The 16,840-nt window shown below is 52.3% G+C and overlaps 1 protein-coding gene across 2 annotated transcripts; it reads right to left on the reverse strand.

The window, feature by feature from the left end:
• Nucleotides 1-1,027: 1,027 nt before the first annotated feature.
• Nucleotides 1,028-14,805, reverse strand: ZNF365 (zinc finger protein 365). 2 transcript variants are annotated; one of them, XM_026674202.2, is made up of 5 exons: nucleotides 14,673-14,805; nucleotides 11,985-12,716; nucleotides 6,938-7,118; nucleotides 5,869-5,906; nucleotides 1,028-5,395 (listed from the first exon to the last, which is right to left on the reverse strand). In XM_026674202.2, the coding sequence occupies exons 2-5, from the start codon at nucleotides 12,701-12,703 to the stop codon at nucleotides 5,137-5,139; spliced, it is 1,197 nt and encodes a 398-aa protein (XP_026529987.2). In that variant the 5' UTR covers nucleotides 12,704-12,716; nucleotides 14,673-14,805; the 3' UTR covers nucleotides 1,028-5,136. The 2 variants fall into 2 exon arrangements, with proteins under 2 accessions (XP_026529987.2, XP_087819985.1); XM_087963859.1 differs by lacking the exon at nucleotides 14,673-14,805 and adding an exon at nucleotides 13,716-13,886.
• Between the last annotated feature and the right edge of the window lie 2,035 nt (nucleotides 14,806-16,840).

A 16,840-nucleotide genomic window follows, 5' to 3' on the forward strand; every position in this document is an offset into this window, starting at 1 on the left:
ACCCAGTCTATATGTGTGCTTTTGTTTTTTCTTTCCTAAATGTAAGACTTTCCTTTTCTCTACGTTGAATCTCATTTTGATAGGGCCCAGGACTTGAGCAGTGTCTGTTGGGAGGGTCTTTGAGAAGCCCACAGTTCAGCACAACATATAACAGAGTAGGAGCAGTTTTTGCAGGTCTGGAAACTTAGACAAGGTCCTCCCATACCTCCCCCAGCCTTATGTGCTGGTCCCAGTTCAGGTCAGGAAATGCAGAATCCACCCGCACCCCCAGCTGAGAGGCCTGAGAAGATCAGCCAAGCTCTATCCTTGGGCTGGGGGTGCAGGTCACCTCACCCTGTTCAATGGAGATCGGAGAACTGTGTAAGCCAATGGCGACTCTCTAGGACATGGGTCAGCAGCCTGTGGCTCTGGAGCCGCATGTGGCTCTTTCATCCCTCTGCCACAGCTCCCTGTTGCCAGTCGGCTGCACAATTGATAGGGCTTTTGGTTAGGACAGAGGAAAAAGGACGCTGGACTAGGAGAGACTCTATGGTGGGGAAACTAGACTTCCGGTCAGCAGAGGAAAAAGGACGCCGTGCTAGGAGAAGACTCTATGGTGGGGGAACCACCATAGATTCTGGTTGCCTCCAGAATTGAACGAGGGGCTTCCAGTTAGGAACTTTGTGGCTTGAGTGTTTAAGGTTGCCAACCCCTGCTCTAGGATGGTGAACAGTGGTGGGATTCAAAAATTTTTACTACCAGTTCTGTGGGCGTAGCTTGGTGGGCATCGCAGGGGAAGGATACAGGGAAATCCCTGTTCCCTTCCCACCCCACTCACCTGCTCTTCTGTGCAGGGCAACCAAAGAAGACCCAGCCGATCAGCTGGGACTCAATGGGAGGCAGAGAATAGATGGGGTTGGCGGGGCTAGTCAGAGGTGGGATTTGCCGGTTCTCCAAACTACTCAAAATTTCCGCTACCGGTTCTCCAGAACCGGCTGAATACCCACCTCTGGTGTTGAACACTGGAAGACCATGCAGAATGATGTAATTGAGAAATATAATCTTTATTAGGCATTTTCATAGTCATCTAAAATGTATTTCTTCCTCTATTTATTTATTTATTTGGCATTACAGTGCATTCCAACTGCTTTGGAACTGATTGATTCAGCTTTGGAGGGTAGCAAGGAAAACGACCTGCCCTCGGTCTTTTGTCATGAAAAACAGCAACCACAGGTGAGGTGGAAATGGAGCGAGTCCTCTTTGTGGTGGGGCGGGGACATGAAGGAACAGCAGCCAAGACCCTCCAGGAAAGAGGCAGCCCCTCCGGCTGAGCTCAGAAAGAACCCAGGATGGAAGTCGGCATTGCAAAGCCCCAGGGGCAGCTGCTAGAAAGAGGCCCCCCCCCCTTCTGAGTCCCCCCTGGAGCCTGGACACAACCAGAGGCCCTGCAGCTGTGCTGAGGCCGTGTTCCCCACCTCTGAGCCGAAATCCCCAAGGAAGGGTGCAGGGATAATCTTGGGAGGGGAGTTCCCCTTTCCTACCTCTGGCCAGCTGCTGAGGCCACAGCCAGAAGGCTATCAGCTGGTTCAGGGGTGTCGATTTCATTGAGGGCTGCATCAGGGTTATGTTTGGGGGGGCCGGGGGGGCGTGGCCAGCTCGATGTCACTCATGTCAGGAGGCACCTGTGGTGGCCCGAGCCCTCTGCCAGCGAAAACGGGCTCCCTTTCAGAGTATATTTATGAACTGGAATAGAGCATGGTAACAAGGTCAGCCAATGAATAGGCATAGCAATTAAGTCAGCCAATAAGGACTGTTCTGCTTTGAACCTGTAACAGGTCTGCTTCTGTTTGAGTTTGTTCCACGTTGGAGAAATCTACAACTGGTATTGTAAAATTTACTTTATAAGTTTATAAAGAAGTGAAATGAGGCCTCAGCCACCTGTGTTTAATTTTCTGGCACTGAATTTATGTTGCAATGCTCTGAACACTCCCGAGCTCCATTTTCGGTTGCAATGGCTTCCTGCAACTTTCTGCCAGTGACAACGGAGCTCGGGAGGGCCTCAGGTGGCCCTCCTGAGCTCTGTTTTCACTGACAGAGGCACTGTGGGCCAGTCCTTTGCTGTTTCCAGGGAGGCTCCGTGGGCTAGATCTAACACCCTTCTGGGTCGGATCTGGTCCCTGGCCCTTGAGTTTGACACCCCTGAGCTAGTTGGAGCCATGGGAAGTTACAGGGAGCCTCGTGTAGTGTGGCTGGCTTTACAGCCTACTGGCCAGGCAAAGAATCGCTCCAGATCTCTTTAAGTGTGGGGTGGGAATTTCCCAAGGAAATCGGGATAAAAGCAGGCAGAGAGGTCTCCTACATCAGATGGGGGGGCCCTGGGGGGGGTGAGACTTGCTTTCAGGGCCATCTGGGGGCTGCCCCCTGCTAGCCAGCGAATGGATGAATTCAGGCAACTGGATACAGAAATTCCAACACCATGTCCCCATCTAGTGGTTCTCTAGATCTGTGCAGGTCAGAGGTGTGAGCCCAGCGACGACTGGGATATTTGGGGGGGTCTATTCAAAACAGCCTCCAAGGAGAGAATTACTATCAATTGAAACAGGAAGCTGGACAGGTGGCAAAAAAATCCCGACATTACAAAACGAAACGATGTTTTAACAGACCGATCAACCCCTGCAGTTACCAATGCTCTTGCTTGTTTCTTACTTCTGGTTTAAATATATTGCAAACCCTGTTTTTATTGCCACAATCATACCAATGTGTTTCCCACCCCCTGCCCCAAATAAATTGAAATCTTGTAAGGAAAACAATCCACAAGGCTTAATACGCTTAACCGCAGAACCACCTCACATCAAGACATGTTACATCTTTTATCAGAAGCATTTCAAAAAGGAGCGATATGTAGCCGGGGAATATATATATATATATATATTTGTACGGAAGTTAAACTATCTGTCAATTTGGCATGAAGATCAGCATCTCCCAAGGACAGCCACCCAGAGCAACGGAGAAGACACAACGGCCGAAGGGAAGGGATTTCCAAGAGGCTTCCCCAGTGAAATCCCATCCCAGTTTTTTTTCCCCCTTCTTTCTTTGGCAAACTCAGAAGCTCCTGGGGAGACCAGGGGAAGTGGCTTCTGTCCCTTGGTCTTGCCTCCCAGCCTGAAGCGGAGGGAACTCTGCTGTTGGCTTCCTTGCTCCAGGGGGGGTGAAAGACCAGGGATGGGGAGCTGCTGGCTCAGCTTCTGTGGCCAATTCCCTGTGTCCACCGCTGCCTTCGGCTAAGATCTGTCTGTGATGCATCAGGCACAGCAAGACCCCTTCTGCCTCCACTCCAGGCTAGCAGAGCCAGATGCTTCTGCTTCCCCTTCACGTTGGCAGGAGGCCCTCTGAGCAATGGCATTGTGATGGCAAACCTATGGCCTGCGTGGAACACGGAGCCATTTGTGCGGGCACGCGAGCCCTAGCCAAACTTACCTGCACTGCGCATGCGTGCGCCTCCCAGCTGATTTTCAGCCTGTTTGAGGCCATTTTCATCCTCCCAGGGGCTCAAGGGAAGCTTCTGCGACCTTGGGAGGCCGAAAAACGGGCCTTCTGGAAATGCCGAAATGGGCCCTTTTTTCAACCTCCAAAGGCTGCAGAGGCTTTCCTCAAGCCCCTGGGAGGGCAAAAAAGGCCTTCCCCGGGGCTCCAGAGGCCCTCTGGAGGCTGAAAACAGGCACTTCCTGGTATTTCCAGAAGGCCCGGTTTTCGGCCTCCTGAGGCTGCAGAAGCTTTCCCTGATCCTCCAAGAGGGCGGAAACGGCCTCAAATGGACCGATAATCAGCTGGGAGGCACGCGTAGTGCAGGTAAGGGGGTGGGGGGTGTTGTGCATGTATGGACAGGGGCGCATTGCATTATGGGTGCCGGCACGTGCGCGTTTTCGGCACACCATAACCAAAAGGTTCACCGTCACTTGCATTATGACATCCTTCTCTCACTCCACCCTCAACCAACCAGCAATCGCATGTTGTTAAATGACACCGAGAATTCTTGGGAGAGTTTAGCCATCGTTCCACAAAGCCTCCCCATGCAAGAACAGCTAACTCTCTTGGGTGGGAATGTGGACGCCCCACGAGAGGACAAGCGGGATCTTGCAAAACTTTGATCATCGGGAGTGGAAGATTTCGGAAACCCTCCATGCACAGTGCATTACCCACTTCCCTCGCACACAGCTGCGAGGAGCGACGGAAGCATCTCGACAACAAGCAGGTGTGACGACCTGGGTCTCACACACGCAAACCATGGAGAAGCGATGGAGCTGGGAAGGGGGGGGGCAACATATCTGCACCCACCCCTGCCCAGCCTCCCCTCCCAACGACAACAATAGAAAGTGGATTTTTCAGAGTGCCAGGTGGAATGGATTCCTCCGGATTGATGCAGGAAAAGGGATCTGTGTTGAAATGGCTTGCCCAAGTATTTCCTTGTGATATTCTGGTAACCACAAGCTTGGAAGCCAACTGAAACACTCCCCATTTTGTTTCAGCTTCTGCTGAAGCCTGACGGTTGAAAAATAAACCTAACGGCACCTCTCGTTCAGAGTCGCATGGAAAATGAGGCCATTTACATATGCAATCTTGGTTATCTCTTAAATGTATCAAGTCCTTGTCCAAATGAGTAGAGAAACAGATGATGATGAAGATGATGGTTTGCTACATGCAGCTTCTGGGAAGCCGGTCCCCCTAATTATTCCCTCCCCGCCTCGATGGGCAGAGGGTGGTACCCTGGAATTGCCACGGATCCTCCAGGCCGGGTGCCCCCAAACTTGGCCACTTTAAGACGTGTGGACTTCAACTCTCAGAATTCTCCAGCCAGCCATGGCTGCTTTCTCTCTCTCTTAATCTCCTAAAGTGGGGAGAGATTGCAGAGGAAGGGATTAGAAGAGAGTAAACTACGCTGGCTGGAGAATTCTGGGAGTTGAAGTCCACACGTCTTAAAGTGGCCAAGTTTGGGGACTCCCGCTCCAGGCCGACCTCCGCAGAGCCCCAGAGGGACCTTCTGGTTCTGATCAAAAGCGAATGACGTTAGGACTCCGGATCGATCGATCTCTCTAGCCACACGCATCCACACGGTAACACACAGGTGCGTTGCGTAACCAGAGGGAGGTACGGGCGCCCTCAGTAAAGCGGTTTGCTCTTTTTGCCGATCTTGGATTTTGCGTTCACCTTCCGGGTGATGTTGTTGGCTCCCTCCGCCTTCTTCTGGGGCCTCCCCGTGTCCCAAGTGCAGCCTTCCGCGGGTTCATGCAGCCACTTGATGGGGTGGGGGCCACCTCCAAGTCTCTCATCCTTGGCTTTCTTCAGGAAGAGCCGCCCTTTCTGAAGCGAATGAGGTTTGGGGTCAGGGGGACTACCAGGACTGTTTGGGTACCCCCAGCTGTAAACGGGAAGGAGAAACAGAGGGAGAGAGAGGGAGAGAGAAACCGAGGGAGGGAGGGAAAGAGAAAGAGGGAGGGAGGGAGAAAGAGAGGGGGAGACGGAGAAAAGGGGGAGAGGGAGAGAGAGAACAGGGAGGGAGGGAGAGGAAAAGTGGGAGAGAGAAAAGGGGATAGGGAGAGAGAAACAGAGGAGGGAGGGAGGAAGAGGGGAGGGAGAAAGAAAAAGAGGGGGGAAGAGAGAGAGAGAAAGGGGGGGAGATAGAAAAGGGGAGAGGGAAAGGGAGAGGGAGAGAGAGAATGAATGAATGAATGAATGAATGAATGAATGAATGAATGAATGAATGAATATGAGTGTCAGGTCTGGTAAAGGGAACCCACAAACGGAAAACGTAGTTTTAGCAGCCCAAGCTCAGACACCCACCCACCCACCCATCCCCACCCCCGTAGGAAGGGGAGGGAAGGTCATACATACAGGCACCTGGCTTTCTTGAAAGATGACAGATCTGTAAACTAAAACAAGGAAGAATTTGTTAAGGCTGACCCGAACCGATACTAAATCAATCGTTATTGATCGATTATTGCGATCCTGTGTTCTTGCACGTCGGTGCAAATTCTTCTGAGATCAATCGATGACACCGCATAGTAAACATTAATCAGCTGAAAAGACCCCGATCGAAATTTGCCTAAATGGAGCAAACGTCACTTCCTGGAGGAAGGTCTCCACAATCTCCTTCTGGAATGTTCTCCAGCCTGGCCTGGTTGCAGGCTGGTGAGTTTCAGGGGGTCTTACTGTGGCTGAAGGAGGTTTTTCCAATAAAATCTTGAAGGAAACTAGGATAAGGATGGTCACTTCCTGCAGGCACACACACACGCACACGAACTGCACAGATTTCGCCTGTATCCAAAGTGCCACCAGCGGAAAACCTTTTCCTCCAGAAATAAGGTGGACATTCATTTCCATCTCTTTAAAAGTGGGTCCAGCCACACCATGAAGGATAAACTTCTCTCTGGCCGCCAGTTATGCCACTGATCTGACCCAGCTTCCCAAACACGACAAACCCTCTAAGGTGAACTCAAAAGATTCCTTTATTAGGAATGCCGGCAGCTCTAGCAAAAAGTTTCTCTCATCCGGAAGATGAATAGTTGTCTGCCACACCTATTCATCTCCACCTTCTGCCTTTTATCCCCAGAGCTAAGGTGAGGCCCCATTAGCAGTGGTAGCTCTTCCATCCCAAGGACCGGCCCATAGATTTCCACTGCTCTCCTCTCCTCTGCCTTCTGTGCATTTATGCGTCAGGCACTGGACCCAGCGGTTCCTCCTCTTCCTCATCAGCTACCTCCAGACCTGGGGACTCTAAGGGCTGACGGACGGCCCAGGCTCCATCTTTCTCTTCAAACTTGGCACGTTTAAGACTTGTGGACTTCAACTCCCAGAATTCCTGAGCTAACATGACTGGAGGATGAATTCTGGGAGTTGAAGTACGCCAGGCTTAAAGCTGTCAAGTTTGAAGATGTCCCCCTGCTTTGGAGCGTCTGCTCACCAGATGTTGGTCGAGGTCTCCAGAGCTGCCCAGCAGATGCTGATGCTGGTACTTCTCCAGCTGCTTCTCCGCCTGGTCAACCCGCTGCAGCAGGTTCTCGATGAAACGCTCCAGTCGGGCTTTCCCACGGACCTCCTTCTCAGCCGCTTCCTCCAGGAAGTGATTAAAGGTCACGACCTCCCTGCAAGGGCAACAAGGCAGCTATGCTGGGACTGGTGGGGGGGGTGCAGATTGGTGGCACCCACTGAGCGGCAAAAGCAGCAGTGCCCTCCTGGTCCACCCACAGCCCACCGCGGATGCCAAGCGACCCAGGATTGGCAGCGGGACAGGCTGGGGCACTCATGATGTTGTTGGCAACAAACAAGCTTGGCTCCTCATTGAGGTCTTTCTCCCCAGAGGAGAGCAGCCATGAAAGCTCCTTGTGCTTGGAATCTGCACTCGGCTCTTAAACTTCTCTCCCGTGGCGGGATTCAAAATTTTATATTACTGTTTCTGTGGGCGTTGCTTGGTGGGTGTGGCTTGGTGGGCATTGCAGGGGAAGATTACTGCAAAATCCCCATTCCCTCCCGACCCCACTAACCTGCTTTCCAGCTCTGTTCTCCTGTGCAGGGCAACAAAAGAAGACCCAGCCAATCAGCTGGGACTTGGGAGGCAGAGAATAGATGGGGGTGGGGCCAGTCAGAGGTGGTATTTGCCGGTTCTCTGAACTACTCAAAATTTCTGGTAATGGTTCTCCAGAACCGGTCAGAACCGTCTGAATACCCACATCTGTCCCAGAGATGCTTTTTCAAGAGGCAACTAGACTTCCTTTTTTTTCCTTTGAAGATGTTTCACTTCTCATCCAAGCAGCTTCTTCAGCTTTGACTGGGTGGGATCCTTCCATTCCCCTCCATGCAACCAGAGCTGAAGAAGCTGCTTGGATGAGAAGTTAAACATCTTCAAAGGAAAAAAAAAACAGGAAGTCCAGTTGCCTCTTGAAAAAGCACCTTTGGGGCCCTCCTCCCCTGATGACTCTAGGCATGGGGTCTGATGCAAACTTAGAGCTACAGATGTGTGGCAGGGGAAGGTTATTGCAAAATCCCTGTTCCCTCCTCACCCCACTAACCTGCTTTCCAGTTCTGTTCTCCTGTGCAGGGCAACCAAAGGAAACCCAGCCAATCAGCTGGGACTCGGGAGGCAGAGAATAGATGGGGGTGGGTGCCGGAGTATATTCATGAACTGGAATAGAGCTTAATAACAAAGTCAGCCAATAAGAGCTGAACTGAGGGCTGAAACTTAAAGAGAGAATCTGGGCGTGGTTTATCTCTGTTCTGTCCTCAGCTCTAAAGTGAAGGAGAAACTAACTAACTTGCTTGCTTGCTTGCTAAAACTAGAGCTCTGCTCTGAACCTGTAACATGTCTGCTTCTGTTTGAGTCTGCTCCATGTTGGAGAAATCTACAACTGGTGTTGTAAAGTTTACTTCATATGTTTATAAAGAAGTTAAACGAAGCCTCAGTCATCTGTGTTTACTTTTCTGGCACTGAATTTACGTTGCAATACTCTGAACAGTGAGGCCAGTCGGAGGTGGGATTTGCCGGTTCTCCGAACTACTCAAAATTTTCACTACCGGTTCTCCGGAACCAGTCAGAACCAGCTGAATGCCCAGAACCTCTGGGTCTCTCCCTGGGAGGCTGCAGCAGACTTTCGAGAGGAGCCATCAAGCGAAGGGGTGCTCCAGGGCCTTTTGGGGTTTCCTCCCATGCTGTTTTTTGGGGGGGCTAGGCCAGCCGAGCAGAGGAAGGGAATGCAGAGGTGGGGGGCCCAGCGAAGCCCTCCGGCATAGGCAGAAGCCGCTCTTCCAAGGCCCACCCAAATAGCTAGGTCAGTGGTGGCTAACCTTTTTGGGCTCCTGTGCCAAAAATTGCATGCACTCCACTCGCGTGCCAGAATGCAATGCAGTGCGCCCCTCCCCACATCCCTGTGCATGTGTGTGCAATTCCCCTCCCCCCGCCGCCCCTTACCTGCATTGTGCCTCATAGCTGATTTTTCGGCTGATTTGAAGCCTTTTTCGGCCTCCCAGAAGCTTTTCAGGACAAATTATAGGCCCGTTTCGTCACTTCTGGTATGACAGGAAGTGACAAAACAGGCCTATAATTTGGCCTGAAAAGCCTTGCAGAGGCTTTTTCCAAGCCTCTGAGAGGCCAAAAAAGGCTTCAAACCAACCGGGGAAGAAAAAAAAGAGCTGTGAGGCGCGCGCATGCGCAGTGAGGTAAATTTGCCTGCGGCTCGCGTTCCAGCACAAATGGCTGTGCATGCCACTTGTGGCACGTGTGCCATATGTTCGCCATCACGGAGCTAGGCTCTTGTGGCCAGCTTGGGACCACCAGCAGATCCCTGGGGGTGGGTGGGAAGAGTAGGGCGGCCCCAGGGCAGGGCATTTTTTAAAACTTCATGTACATCTGGGCTGAAGAATTGTGTGGGAAACAGAAGCCAGCTGTTCTGCAGAAAAAAAAACCCGAAGCCTCTAATGATATTCCCCAGCTTGGAATATTCTCCCACTGGAGGGGAGATCTCTGCCCCTCCCAGCTTCTGCAAGATCCTAAAACTTGGCCAGGCTTTGTCTTTGCTTTCTCCTCCTCTTCTGATTGGGGAGTGGGGGGGATGGCATGCAAAGCAGGCAGAGTGTTTGATTGGCTGCAGGCGCCACATCTCAGGGTGTCAAGATACTGTGTATTTGCCATTCTTCAATGCAAGAAGAAAGGGGGTGAGTTAGTACAAGTAATCCTTTTGGATGTAACCTCAATATTTTAAGTCTTGTGCTGAATCTGTATAACTTGCACATGATATACAACTGGAGGACTGGAGCCCAGACGCCTGGAAACATGCCACCTCTTGGAGAGATAGCAGAGAAAGGAGAAGGGGACATACAAATTCCAGCTCCAGAAGAAACTTCCTGGGAAACTTTTCTAAGCTAGGTTCCCAGAAAAAAAAAGGGGGGGGAATTAACTTGTTGCTTCTTTGTATTGACTAAATCCACATCAGAGTAAGGGGAGGGGTTCTAACTCCCTTTATCTATACTGTATGCCTGGGGGCATATTAGACCCTGCTTTGACTAGTACCTGGGTAACTTCCTTTTCACAATAAAGAATTCCTCTTGAAGTAACCAGTCTTTCAGAAGTTCATTCTTATCCTTTGAAGGGAGAGAGTCTGGGCCTTACACAGAGACTGAGCCTTAGTGGACAACCTATTAAATACGAGCCAACGGTGTGCGGCGGCAGCCAAAACAGCCAACGCAATCCTGAGTTGCATTAACAGAGGGATACAATCAAGATCAAGGGAGGAACTAACACCAGTTTAGTAAGGCCACACCTAGAGTACCGCATCCAACTGCCTTCACTGGAAGAAGAGATTGGACTGACCTTTGTCAGAAATGGTGTAGGGTCTTCTATTTGGGGGTTGGACTAGATGACCTACAAGGTCCCTCCCCACTCTATTAATCTGAAGGTCCCAGCTGATGGGTCAGGTTTGGCCCGTAGCTTGTCCTCAGAATCCTCAGCCAAGGATCGGGGGAAAAACTTCTCTTGAGAGGGCAATTGCACACATCCCTGTTTTCATTTGCTTAGTTACCTGCTTTGCGTCAAGTTGCAACCTTTGGGACCTCTCCTTGGCAACAGATCCCTTGGGGTGGGGGGATCCACCTCTTCTCACAAAGGCTCCCATGCAGCTAGGTGGCCTTGCAGGCAGGGCCCTGAGTGAAATGCAGCCATGTTTGATCTGGTTTAAAATTCACAAAAAGTAGAAATTGGGATGGGAAGGAAGCCAGGATGAAGGGCTTTTGAAGGACTTTCTCTGGCTCAGCCATGAGGAGGAGGGGTCTCCCACTTCTCCCATTGCAGTCCTTGCCTGGACTGCTGGGTCTTTGGAGAGGAGCTCATACATACAGATTAACAGGGTTGGAAGGGACCTTGTAGGTCATCTAGTCCAACCTTCCCTACCCAAGTAGGAGACCCTACACCATTTCTGAAAGAGGGTAGTCCAGTCTCTTCTTGGAAGCCTCCAGGGATGAAGCTCCCGCAACTTCCAAAGGCAACTTCTGTTCCATGGGTTGATTGTTCTCACTGTCAGAAAGTTTCTCCTTATTTCCAGGTTGAATCTCTCCCTGTTCAGTTTCCATCCATTATTCCTTGTCTGGCCTTCGGGTGCTTTGCAGAATAGCTTGACCCCTTCCTCCTCTCTGTGGCAGCCCCTCAAATATTGGAAGACTGCTCTCCTGTCTCCCCTGGTCCTTCTCTTCCCTAGACTAGCCAGGCCCAGTTCCTGCAACCGTTCTTCATATGTTTTAGTCTTCAGTCCCCCTAATCATCCTGGTTGCTCTTCTCTGCACTTTTTCTAGAGTCTCAACATTTTTATAATGTGGTGACCAAAACTGGATGCAGTACTCTAGATGTGGCCTTACTCAGGCTTTATAGAGTGGGATGGGTGCACGGAGAAATGACTGCATAGTACCCTGTTTCTCCAACAATACGGCCTCCCCAATAGGAAGTCCCAGCATGTTTTACAGGCATGAAATGAAATTAAGCCCCTCCCCCCAAATTAAGGCCTATATTAAAACATGCGAAATGGTGGGGAATGGTGGGGGGCTTGCAGTTAGGAAGTACTTTTGTTGCACACCCGGATATGGTGCTGCCTGCGTTGACCCCAATATGACGTGCCCCACCAACGCCGAGGTCAACATCCAAGCTGTCGCCGCCTGCCCACCCAAAGATGCAGGGGGGGGGGATTAAGTCACCCCCGAAAAGACGGCCTAGCCATTTTTTCGGGGCTCAAAAAAAAAAAAGACCCGGCCTTATTATATGAGAAACACGGTATTAATATTGGTAATTTACTTTCGGGTAAAAACTGGGCTGCCTTTTTCGACCAGCTAGCACATGGGTGGGGAGACCTTCCCCCACCTGCTCCCCTCCCCCAGTAGCCCTCTCCAGCAGCAGGGTCAAGGCATGAGGTTGGGAAGGAAAGCTACTGCCCTCTCGGACATGAGCTCCCCTTCCTGCTCCTCTTCTGACTTACTCCTCCTTGCGGTGCAGCTCCTCCTCTGACTCGGTGAGCCGCTGCTGCAGCACCGCGATCATCTCCACCGCCACGTCCACCTGCCGGTTGAGCGCCCGCTCGCGGCGCTGCACCTGTTGCTTCCTCTGTGAGAGCTGCACAAAGGCTGCCCGGACCTCCAGGAGCTCGGCTGTCTTCCGGGAGAGCTCCCGGGAGAGGTTCTCAATCCGCCTCTCGATGGTCTTGTCCACGGCTTCCACCATGTGGTTGAATTTCTCCCGGACGTGGGCCTCGAAGGACGCGCCGGAGTCCACGGCCTTCCAGGTGGGGTCCCAGGCCGTCTCGGCCGAGGCCGGGCCCGTTCCCAGGCCGGCCGGCCATTCCGCCTCTCCCACCAGGGTCCTCCTGGGCGGAGGCTCTTCCGGCTCGCAGAAGTCCAGGTAGGAGAGCCGTGGCTTCAGGACGCCGTGGCTGCCCACATCCCGGAAGGTTCCCTGAGTCTCGGGGTGGTGGGAGGAGGTGGCCCGGACACCCTTGAGGGGAGAGAAGAAGCCACCTTGGGGCCGGAGGCTTCGGTCTTCGAAGGCGTGGCTGTACTCCAGGTGGGCCCTCAGGGAGGACAAGCTCCTAAACCGGGCGTGGTCCCCGCACCGTGGGCAGCGGAAGGGCATGTGGGCCCCGGCATGGTCCAGTGATTCCTGCCACGTGGATTTGCTGTCCTCAAAGGCCTTCTGTTGCATTCCTTTCCCAGTCCTAGCGGTCAGGGAGGAAGCAGGGAGAGGTTAGCGAGGCTCTTCTCGGCCAGGAAACATTCTGGACTACAGATCCCATCCCCGGGGCAAGGGCAGAGTCCTGCTGGCTGCAGAGAGAGCCCATGCAAGAGTGGCCAGCACTTTCAGAGAGCCCCAGATTGGAGGAAGGAGCTGCCTCTCAGCCACCCCAACATCCCTGAATTTTGCCCCCACTTAGCAAACTCTTGAGCAGGCGGGTCCCCAAACTTGGCAACTGATAAGACTTGTGGACTTGTCATGCCCCTGTTGGGGTCTGAATCCGAGGAGGAAGCCAGACAGCTGACAGGGAGTGTGAGTGTGGCTCTGTTGGCTATGGCGGAGGCTGGGGAAAGGCAAAGTCCAGCTGGGCAGAGCAGGGAAGAGGTAGAACAAGAGAGAGGAAGTTCAGAGCCCACCCCCTCTTCATCCTAGGGCATGCAGGGAGGAATGTAGAAGGGGGCAACATGGGTTGCATGGCTTACAGGGGAGGAAAGGGCCCTGATTCCCTTCATTAGCCACACCTGGGAAGAGAGTTGATAAGAAAGGCAGGCTGTTTGCGGCAGGCTGCTGGGAACAAAAGTGACTTTAATCCTGTGTTAATGAGGCTTATCCGTGTTCCTGGTGTCTTCCCAACTGTGTGAGTTTTGCTGTGCCTTTATATCTGGAATTCTTGCTCCTGCCCTGTCGAACTAATTACTTCAGTTTGGTTTGTTTGGACTTTAAGTTACAGTTTGTGTGTCCCTTGTTTTGGACTTGATTCTCTGCAGTCAAAGGCTGTTCCTAGGAGAGTTTTTCTCCAGCCGAAGGTAACCTGGACATTGGGGGGCAAAGTTGGGAGATAATAAAGGGACTCTTATTGCTTATCTGACGGTGTTGCCTTTGTGTCATCACAGGAATGCTGGGAGTTGAAGTCCACACGTCTTAAAAGTTGCCAAGTTTGGAGACCCTTGCTTTTGAGGGAAGCCAATTCACAGGAACTCACCTGGATCCAGGTAGGTCAGCCTCTCCATCCGGTGCCTTCCTTCCTTCCCTCCAACAGGGGAGCTTTTCTGAGACCTGGGTGCAAGGACCCAGTTGGGAAGGGGGGAGGGACAGAGGGAGGGGCTGCTCTGCATTCAGCCTCAGGGGCCGCTCCTGTTGGGCGTTGTGATGGGGCCTTGTGAGGGTCCCAGCACTGGGCTGGGGTGTGTATGTGATGTGGTCAGGGGAGGGGGAAGGGGGAAACACACCTTCTTTGAGAGGGAAGGGGGTTTCCAAAGGGCGCCAATGCTTCACGGGGGAGGGGGCTCAGCCAAAGCCCCTCTGGGACAGGGGCAGCAGCCCCCTCGGCCAGGGGATCCCCTCCCGAGGCGCCCGGAGACCCTGCTCGCCTGTTTGAGGAGGGGGCGGTTTATATTTAGCCTTAAGGCGAAGAAGCCTCTTTAGGCCTCGGGTCCTCGAAAGGGATCGGAACCGGGGAGGGGCGGCGGGGCGGGGTTGCTGAAAATATCTGGCCAAAGCAGCCACGGGGCGGGGGGATGGCGGCATCCCCCACACTCCCCAGAGCCCAAGAGGGCTGTCGATGCGGAACAAGGCAGGCCTTTTGCGGGTGGGGTGGGGTGGGTGTCTCTCTCTCCCCGCCCCGGCAATCCGCAGTCTTGCGAGGCCGCTTCCCCGCAGGGCCACGTAGAGCCCGCGAATCGAGGGGTGCGCCGCTGCCCTCGAGGTATCCCAGCCTCCTCCCCGGGAGGGCTTCCCGGGCGCTGGCTTTCCGCCCAGCTCCTCGAATGACGTCAGGCTCGAGCCGGCGGGACCCCGCGGTGGAAAGGCGGCGTGCCCACCCCGGCCCGCCTCTTCCAAAGGTCGCCCGTTCAGTGCCGGGCACCGCCTTCGCCTTCTCCCCCGCACCCCCACCTCCAGCCAGGCCGATCGCTGCGTCCCCCCCCTGCAACTCACTCACCTCCGGAGCGGCGACGGCGGCGGCTGCTGCAGTCCCGCCGCGGCTGCTGCCCCTGCCCGCCTCCCTCCGGGCGCCCCCGCGGTCCTCCAGCCGCGCCTCCTGCGCGCCGTTCATCCGAGGCTGCGGGAAAAAAAAAACACCCCAGTTTTCGGCAGAGTCGTAAATCACGGCGGAGCGACGCGCTCCCAAGTCGTCGCCTGCCCCCCCCCCTCCGCCCTGCTGCGGAGCGAGGACCGAGCCGTTTCCAAGGCTCCGGAGCCGCAATTAGCCTTTTGCTCCCTACGATTAGATGAGATTAGATGAACAGAGTTGGAAGGGACCTTGTAGGTCATCTAGTCCAACCCCCTGCTCAAGCAGGAGACCCTACACCATTTCTGACAGGTGGCAGTCCAGTCTCGTCTTGAAAGCCTCCAGGGATGAAGCTCCCACAACTTCCGAAGGCAACTTCTGTTCCATGGGTTGATTGTTCTCACTATCAGAAAATTCCTCCTTTATTTCTAGGTTGAATCTCTCCTGGTTCAGTTTCCACCCATTTTTCCTTGTCTGGCGCAAATGCTCAGTGTACGTAGAAGAAAAGATACATTCGTCAAGAATCATCAGGTACAACACAATGATAGTCATAGGGTGCAATAAGCAATCAAATCATACTAGGAAACACTCCATATAAATCATAAGGGTACAAGTGACAAAGTTACAGCCATACAGTCACAAGTGGGAGAGGGGATGGGTGATAAGGAGTGATGAGAAGATTAATAGTAATAGTAGTGCAGACTTTGTCAATAGTTGAACAGTGTTGAGGGAATTATTTGTTTAGCAGAGTGATGGCATTCAGGAAAAAACCGTCCTTGTGTCTAGTTGTTCCGGTGTGCAGTGCTCTATAGCGTTGTTTTGAGGGAAGGAGTTGAAACAGTTTATGTCCGGGATGTGAGGGGTCTGTAAATGGACCTATTCAGCTCAAAGGGTACAAAAATAGTCTTAAGTACTCTTGATTCAAACGACTCCTTAAGTCTACTCAAGGCATGATATTGGACTGAAAAGACTATTATAAAAGACTTCATTATACTACTTGCAAGCCATCTAAACTGCCATATTAATAATGTGTCTGGGCACAGTAATTCTATGGCCTTACTGAAGAGTAAGAGAAGGTCCCAGATAGGGCAGTGGGCCACAGTAGAGGTATCTTTAGGGCAGCTCAAAAAACCACAATATGGAAATACAGGACAGAAAAGACTGTGATCGGGCTGGGGGCAAAACCAATTAAAGCTGAAGAACGATTGCAGGAACTGGGCCTGGCTAGTCTAGGGAAGAGAAGAACCAGGGGAGACAGGATAGCGGTCTTCCAATATTTGAGGGGCTGCCACAGAGAGGAGGAAGGGGTCAAGCTATTTTCCAAGGCACCCGAAGGCCAGACAAGGAATAATGGATGGAAACTGAACAAGGAGAGATTCAACCTGGAAATAAAGAGAAACTTTCTGACAGTGAGAACAATCAACCCATGGAACAGAAGTTGCCTTTGGAAGTTGTGGGAGCTTCATCACTAGAAGCTTCCAAGAAGAGACTGGACTGCCATCTGTCAGAAATGGTGTACTTGGGCTTGGAGGGGGTTGGACTAGATGACCCACAAGGTCCCTTGTCTCTGGAGATTTTCCCAAGAGGCAACTGGACAGAAGACATTTCGCTTCTCAGCCCAGAAGCTTCTTCAGCGATAAGGTCCCTTCCAACTCTGTTAATCTGAATGAATGGGCTTATTTGGCAGGCTTCGAGGCTCCCCTTCCTCACCTGGTTCTGAGCAGGAGCCTCTTCTTAAGACACCCCAAGAAGCAGGGTGTTCATGTGTGGGGCGGAGTTTACGTCCTTCTCCCCCCCCCGCCTGGGGGGGGAGGAGGAGGAGGAGGAGGGAGTTCCTATGACCCGCCCAAATCAGCCACCAGGCCTGAGAAATCCCAGCACTTGCTTCAGCCTCTGGGCACCAGTTGATTTCTTTTTTTTCAATTTATGTTTTATTTTTATTCATAAACATTTTGAATACAGTGTATCATCAGGGAAGTTCATTTACAAAGTAGCCAAAAGAAAACAAATAGAGAAATAAACATATATACTAATAACAATAATGATAATGTAACAGAGTGATTTTAACTGAATTTCTCTTTGTGTCAACTTATTTGTAA

This window comes from Notechis scutatus, chromosome 4 (assembly GCF_049901735.1).
Source record: "Notechis scutatus isolate UNSWTSFEM ecotype Mainland chromosome 4, rNotScu1.2, whole genome shotgun sequence".
NCBI lineage: Eukaryota > Metazoa > Chordata > Lepidosauria > Squamata > Elapidae > Notechis > Notechis scutatus.

Coding starts and splice junctions, on each gene's coding strand:
- ZNF365 (XM_026674202.2), bottom strand. CDS start 12,703: ATGCAACAGAAGGCCTTTGAGGACAGCAAATCCACGTGGCAGGAATCA. Junction 7,119..11,984: donor GAGCTGCACCGCAAGGAGGA/GTAAGTCAGAAG, acceptor TTGCCCTTGCAG/GGAGGTCGTGACCTTTAATC. Junction 5,907..6,937: donor GAGACCTCGACCAACATCTG/GTGAGCAGACGC, acceptor TCCTTGTTTTAG/TTTACAGATCTGTCATCTTT.